The 7,253-nt window shown below is 41.7% G+C and overlaps 1 protein-coding gene across 1 annotated transcript; it reads right to left on the bottom strand.

Annotated features, from left to right (window-relative positions):
• Positions 1-438: 438 nt before the first annotated feature.
• Positions 439-6,289, bottom strand: spx (spexin hormone). Its single transcript, XM_060843238.1, has 6 exons — positions 6,202-6,289; positions 5,780-5,860; positions 5,607-5,664; positions 4,397-4,462; positions 3,875-3,961; positions 439-635 (listed from the first exon to the last, which is right to left on the bottom strand). The coding sequence occupies exons 1-6, from the start codon at positions 6,205-6,207 to the stop codon at positions 565-567; spliced, it is 369 nt and encodes a 122-aa protein (XP_060699221.1). The 5' UTR covers positions 6,208-6,289; the 3' UTR covers positions 439-564.
• Between the last annotated feature and the right edge of the window lie 964 nt (positions 6,290-7,253).

Raw genomic sequence — 7,253 nt, 5'->3', positions numbered from 1 at the left:
CTTGACAGGAGTGATATGAACTTGACTGACCAACCAACTTTACAGTGGTCTTGGGTGTACAATATGCACTCAAGCCAAAGTGAAGTAAATATACACAGAAGCAAATAATTCTAAAAGCTAGTCTCCTACCTTTCACTTTTCATAGGTATGCTACATTAAAATAGCTGTTTGTGCATGTTCCCGGATTATTTATTATACAGTGATCTACATATTTTAAGACTTGTGTAATTTGAAAAAGTATCAAAAATGCTGACCATTCGATGAAGAAAAGATTTTTTTGTTCTTCCTAATTAGTCTGGGTATGATTTAAATTTAGCTAATGTTGAGCTAAATGGAATTTTCGAAATCCTAACTCTCAACAGTAATGATTAACATTCAAGGACTTTTAATTCATTAAACAATTCTACATTTCAGAGAGGTTATGAAAACTATACCTTGTCATGTACAATGCATCAGTAACTTAGACATTTTTGGTAACCAAGTGGTACAGAGTCACAGTGCACATAGATGAAATCTAGTGGGTAGAAGTGAGAAAACCCAAGTGAGTAGAAGTATGTCAAAAGGTTAGAAGAGTAATTTTCTCCAATTCGGGTTCTCTTGCCAAAAATGCTGTTGTGCCCTTTCCTCATTCTCACCTGTAATTAAAACAAAAAGTGTGTGACAGTTCATAGAGGTTATTGTTCAAATCCATTAGAATGAGCAAATTAGGTATTTGCTAATTTTTAGGTTCAACTTGTATCTGAAGGATTCCTCATATTAACTGCACCCTACAATAAAACCTCACTTATTCCTGCTACTGATTTATTTAAGTGTCCATCCTCCCATTTTGTCCCTGTCCTAGTTGAAGAGAAACAACATCTTTTGAGTTTTTGATTTCTGTTCGACTTACTCAAACAACATTTGGTACCTATCTGCATTACCATGAAGACTTTAGGTAATAGAATTCATTTGGCTATCATTAAAATGGATCTTATTAAAAACATTACTGTGATTACGATAAATCTTTGTCTAAGTACAGCAAACAAGTTGTGATAAAGCCAATTTTTAGTAGGGTAAGGTAAATCCAGGATGGAGAAGGCCACAAATTAAGCTGTACAGCAGGATTATACAGAAAGAGGCCATTCATCCCTTCAAGTCTGCACAGTCTTGGCTAATGAGCAATTTAGCTAGTCCTTTTGCTGGCTCATTTCCCATACCCCACCAATTTGTTTTTTCATACTACAGATTGTCATTTGGTAGTGCAAAACTTGAGCATTGCTGAAAATGAAAAACATTTTGGCTATTCCTCACTTTGATCAGTTGAAACAACAGGTGCCACGTGTGTACACATACCTATTTTTGCAAATGGAAAGTAACAACCATTCTTTGGTTCATTGATCCTTCAGGACAATTCCTCGACTAACATAAACCTGCATAGCTCTAATTTGAAAGCACCACAAGACCTCTTAAAAAGGCTAATGTGATTCCTTGTCAAACACCATTTTAACATTGCATTTGTCTAGTTTCTCTATTAGAGCTGAAAATGTGTTGCTGGAAAAGCGAGCAGGTCAGGCAGCATCCAAGGAGCAGGAGAATCGACGTTTCGGGCATGAGCCCTTCTTGAAGAAGGACTCATGCCCGAAACGTCGATTCTCCTGCTCCTTGGATGCTGCCTGACCTGCGCTTTTCCAGCAACACATTTTCAGCTCTGATCTCCAGCATCTGCAGTCCTCACTTTCTCCTCCTTCCTCTATTACCTTGTCAAAAATCTCCAATCAAGTTAGATTGTTGTTTTTAAAAAGCTAGTGGAAAGCTGTTTTAATATCCGTGTGTGTCTGTTAATTTCTCCTAGATTTTTTTTCCAAAGGATATTGTGTTGATGATATTAAATTGACTGCTAAGCTTACCTATTTCTTCAAACAAATGTATAAAGTCTGCAGAGGGGATCTCTGTGGTGTAGTAGTAGTATCAGTGCCCCTGGACCAGGGCCCCAGGTTCATATTCCACCTGCCCCTGAGCTATGTAATAATATCTCTGAACAGATTGATTAGAGAAATAGGTTAAATTAATAAAAAATAAGGTTTGCTGAGAGGTATCTTTTGGTGCAGTGGTAATGCCCCACCTCTGGCCAGGAGGCATGGATTCAAGTCTCACCTGCTTCAGTGATATCATAAGATATTGGAAAAATATAAGTAAAAATATAACATTTGCAGAATCTTTACGCCTTTGGCATTATCCCTGTATCTTGCAATTTATTAAGTAACTTATGTAAAGAAAGCAACAAACAGGTTAAAGGTACCTCTTACTGACTTTTAAGCATTTCACTTGTACTACTTGCTCCTCCACCTTCAGGTCAGGCAGGCTTCCACTTTTCTATATGAGCAATGACTGTAAATTGACTTGAACTGATGTAGCACCTCGCTGTACCAAACCAACCCACAACCCATGAACGAATGTTGAAGTCCATTATTTTGAAAGGAAAGTGTAGCAGCCAACGAGTATGTGACAAGGGCCCACAAAACAGCAAATAAGATCCATAAGCAGTTAATGTGCTTTGGTGAGCTGGTTTGACATGGCATCACTCCCTTGCTCTTTCTCAAATCATACCATGTGGTCTTTTTAATTCTATACCTGTGTATGAATGTCCTAATGCATCAGTGAGTGGAATGTACTGACTAGCGTCATGCCTGCCTTACTGACCAAGACGCTGTCAGGTTTAATTCTGGTCTGCGATGAGCTACTTGTAGGCCCCTGGTGTTGGTGTCATAAATAACCAGGCTTGCTCTCGTGGAAGTGGATAGGGAATAATATTAGTAGAAAATTTGATATTTTCTAACTCTCTGAATATGTTCCTGAAGACAAAAATTAAGCTTTGCAGTGATGCCTACTGTTGTCAAAGAGTTTGATAACATTCTCTTACTTTCATATTTGGAGGGTGGGATGATAGAGGGTTCATGGCAGTAGTGAAATGAATGTTTTAGTAAATGCTGCCACATTACAATTAAAAGTGGGCAACATTGGATAAATCCTCCCCTATTGATTGCCTATGAATATATATTTGAAGGGAGTACAGGATAGAGAAGGTTGGGAACCTATTATAGCTATCCAGTTCCTCCTTTTAGATTTGATTACTTAGTGTGGAAACAGGCCCTTCGGGCCAACAAGTCCACACCGACCCTCCAAAGAGCAACCCACCCAGACCCATTGTCCTACATATACCCCATCACCCAACACTACAGGCAATTTAGTATAGCCAATTCACCTAACCTGCACATTTTTGGACTGTGGGAGGAAACTGGAGCAAACCCATGCAGACACGGGGCGAATGTACAAACTCCACACAGTCAGTAGCCTGAGGCGGGAGTTGAATCCAGGTCTCTGATGCTGTGAGGCAGCAGTGCCACTTTGCCACTGTGCCCATGGGATCATGGGTTTACTGTGTTGCTTCATTTGGCCCTAAATGAGTCTGGCTGTGGTAGTCTATTTCCAACAGAAGTAAAATCAGAAAAGGACCTATCCACACTCCGTGTGTTCTGACACATGGTACATAACTGAACAGTAAGTTTCCAGTATAATCTAGAATCCCTGGTGCAAACTTCGACCTGAAACCTTATCCCTTCATACTGAACACGCTAATGACACAGGAAAACAGCAAACTGCTGGATTCACTTTAGTCATAGATTTCCTTGCAGCTGTTGCAGTGACCTCACAATGTGGTTAAACAGAATCTGAACTGTTCACGGGTTAACATTACTGCAGGCTGGGGAGCACAGGCAGTGAGACAAGCAAATGAATGACCGTTGGTCTTCCCACTCATTTATGTTGCAGGTTTGTAAGTCTACATGCCCCGTGAACAATAAACATTTGATCATCTACCTTAAAAAAAAACACTTACCTTCTTGCTGTGCCTGTCTGATGGAAGCCAGGAGCATCGCTGTGGCTTCCGATAGAGTTAATGGGTTGGTGTTTTGGCTTCTGGTTTCTGACAACAGACAATAGAACGATTATCTCTGTACAATGGATTACTGGGTTAAAAATAACATGAATCACAGCTATACAAGTATAGGGGCGCAGCAAGGATAGAGTCAGAGTCATAGAGATGTACAGCATAGAAACAGATCCTTCGGTCTAACCTGTCCATGCTGACCAGGTATCCCAACCCAATCTAGTCCCACCTGCCAGCACCCGGCCCATATCCCTCCAAACCCTTCCTATTCATATACCCATCCAAATGCCTCTTAAATGTTGAAATTGTACCAGCCTCCACCACATCCTCTGGCAGCTCATATTCCATACCCGTACCACCCTCTGTGTGAAAAAGTTGTCCCTTAGGTCTCTCTTATATCTTTCCCCTCTCACCCTAAACCAGGATGTTAAGACATTTCTAACCGAATATGCATCTAATTTTATCTCTTACCAATATCTATATTTTCAAAGAGGTCACCACCATCGTCACCATTATCCGCGATGAACCGACGTCCCTCTGTAATGAGAATTGTAAAGGGACATTTGAAATGCTATTTTTTTCAAACATGTTTCTCTGTAGAAGTCTCACAATCCTACCCAGGGTGACTTTGTTTAAACCGGCAGCCTTTCATTTTGTGAATTTTTCTGCTAACCACGAGTTTTAGGAGCAACTTACTGCAGATGCTGGAATCTGTACTAAAAAAACAAAAACAAAAAGTACTGGAAATCACAAGAGGTCAGGCAGCAGCCGTGGGGAGAGAGCAGGCTAACGTTTCGAGTCGAGATGACCCTTCATCCGGACTTTAGGAATATTGGCTGGCTCACCGGAAATGGGAAATCTTTAATTCCCATTATCAAACACACTCGGCAGTTGTAGTCAGGCAAGACCAGCGCAAATGAATTTAAAATTGTGCCCTTTCGATTTCCCGGCCTTTCCAAACCCACCTCCCAGTTGACTCATTACTTCTCAACCTCGGTCAGTTGAGGGGGCATTCCATTTGTCCTCCACAGTTTAAAACTAAACTAAACAGACCTGAGATGGTTTATTATCGGAAGGATTTATCGCATATGAACGCGAGGAAGTTAATAAAGCTCAATCAGTCCATCAACTATTATGGGATCAACGGTATTTAGATTTCATTGTTTAAAAAACACCAAAACTATTAGGTTTAACCCACTATGATAATGCACACAGTTATGCAATAGTTATACCAAAACATGATATTCGTAATTTATATGATAAATTTTATAATAATTAATGCGACAGAACTCTGCAGTCTCCGGGCAGTCATAAAAATATTACTGTTCCAATCCTTACTAGCCTATCACAAACAGAAAACAGAAAGTGCTGGAGAAACTCGGTGGATCTGCCAGCATCAGTAGAGAGAGAGAGCGAGAAAAACCGGTTAACGCCTCAAGTTCAGTAGACCCTTAGAAAGAAAGACCCACGGATAATAGAAATCAGGAACTGCTGGAAAAACTCAGCAGGTCAGGCAGCATCTGTCGAAGCTTATTTCTGCATTCAGAAACGAGGACTAGGCAAAATGTCAATGTTTGAACCCCTGTTAAAGCAAGTATTTAAGAAATAAATACTGTACAAATCCAAAATCCAACTTGGAGCAGCGCTGTGAAGAGGCCAGTTTAATTCAGGGTTCACTTACGTGCTCCTTTCAAATACAGCATTGCCTGCGGTGTCCAGTTACGTCTCTGAAAGCGATCCTACACAAACAAGAAGCATCAACTGGTCAGTGTTTGTTTGCAAAGAGTGTGGAGTGCGGAGTGTGAACGCGTTAAACGAGCTGAGGGTTGAGAGAGCCGCTGAATGGGGGTGTACCTGCGGGGCGCCCCTAGCTTGCACCAGGAATGAAGTTAGAAGCAGCATCAGGAGAGTGTGAACGGTGACAACTCCCAGACCCTGCACAAGAAAGAGAGGGAACAGCTCAGTGAATGTCCCGGGCAACTTCCTGCAGTGCTGTTCTGTCAAAAAGTAATTCTCAAAGCAACTAAAAAGGAAGAAACATTCCTTTTCACTTTCTCTGTCTGGGGGAAAAAAAACTTTTACAATTAAGTCTGAGCCCAGAGTGGCGCTTGTTGGTACACATTCTGAAGAAAGTCATTGATCTCTCCAAAGGAGCAGACCCCCTTCAGAATCTGCCCGTGCTGGAGATGGGATATTCCCAAACCGTTTAAATCAGTCTGTAATCCAATACAGTGAAGCAGGAAGGACAACATAGTAAATCTCTCTCTCTCTCTCACCTTCATCTCCTGTTCCTCAATGTCCACTTTGCAGGCAAAGTGTGTGTATGTGTGCGTTATGCGCTAGTCTTTGCCTCTTTAAATGCTCTCCGACAGGTCCCTCCGGCGGGACGTCTGGTCCCAAAGGGGCCACATGTCAGTCTCGGTGATTGGACGAGTTGAAGGACCCCCGCGGAGTTAGCTGCAGGACAGCGGTGGTGGGGGATGGAAGCCTGTAGACTCCTCAGAGTCAGAGCCCGCCCTGCAATGTCAGCTCAGCAATCCTCAAACTTCAAAGATATTTTCCATGTCGAACTGTTCAGAGAGGTATGTTGTCAGTGCCAGGTATCTCCAGCTGCAGCCGCAACAATATCGGAGCTGGAAGCCCGTCTGGAAAGAGAGAGAAAAACAAATAAAAAAAATATGGTGCTGAATCATAAGACCATAAGAAATATGGCCCCCTAACCTGCTCCACCATTCAGGCCAATTTCTTGTCCTTCCCCCAACATTTGATTCCCCACTGATCAAGAATCTGTCTCAGCCTTCAATATACACAAGGACTCCTCCCCCACAGCTCTCTATGGCAAGGAATTCTAAAGACTCCCAACCCTAGGAAAGAAGAAATTCCTCCTTATCTCAGTCTTAAATTAATGCCGCTTTTTCCCCTCTGGTTCTAGACAACCCCATGAGGGGAAACATCCTCCCATCTTTTAACCTGCCAAGCCCCTTAAGAATCCTGTAGGTTTCAATCAAATTGACTCTCATTCTGCAGTGAGTAGGATCCCAGCCTGTTTAACTTTTACTCATAGGACAATCCCTCCATGCCAGGGATCATCTTAGTACACCTTCTCTGAACTGCCTCCAATGAAATGATATAAGGAGAGCAAAACTGCTCACAGATGTGGTCTCACAAGCACCTTGTACATTGTAGTAAGACTTCCTACTATTATACTTCAATCTCTTTGGAAGAAGGGCGAACATTTCATGTGCTAGCTTTTAGTGTTTTGTGCATAATTCCACCCAAGTCCCTTTGTTTTGCAACTTTCTGCAGTTTTTCTCCATTTGAGTAATAT

Source organism: Hemiscyllium ocellatum, chromosome 23 (genome assembly GCF_020745735.1).
Source record: "Hemiscyllium ocellatum isolate sHemOce1 chromosome 23, sHemOce1.pat.X.cur, whole genome shotgun sequence".
NCBI lineage: Eukaryota > Metazoa > Chordata > Chondrichthyes > Orectolobiformes > Hemiscylliidae > Hemiscyllium > Hemiscyllium ocellatum.
Note: the sequence above shows the minus strand (reverse complement) of the source record. Positions and strands in the feature narration are given on the sequence as shown.

What these genes read in the sequence shown, in the direction of transcription:
- spx (XM_060843238.1), bottom strand. An exon ending in AAGCTAGGGGCGCCCCGCAG is followed by an intron (nt 5,665 to 5,779) that starts GTACACCCCCAT and finishes TTGTTTGTGTAG; the next exon opens with GATCGCTTTCAGAGACGTAA. An exon ending in GCTGTATTTGAAAGGAGCAC is followed by an intron (nt 4,463 to 5,606) that starts GTAAGTGAACCC and finishes TTCTCATTACAG; the next exon opens with AGGGACGTCGGTTCATCGCG.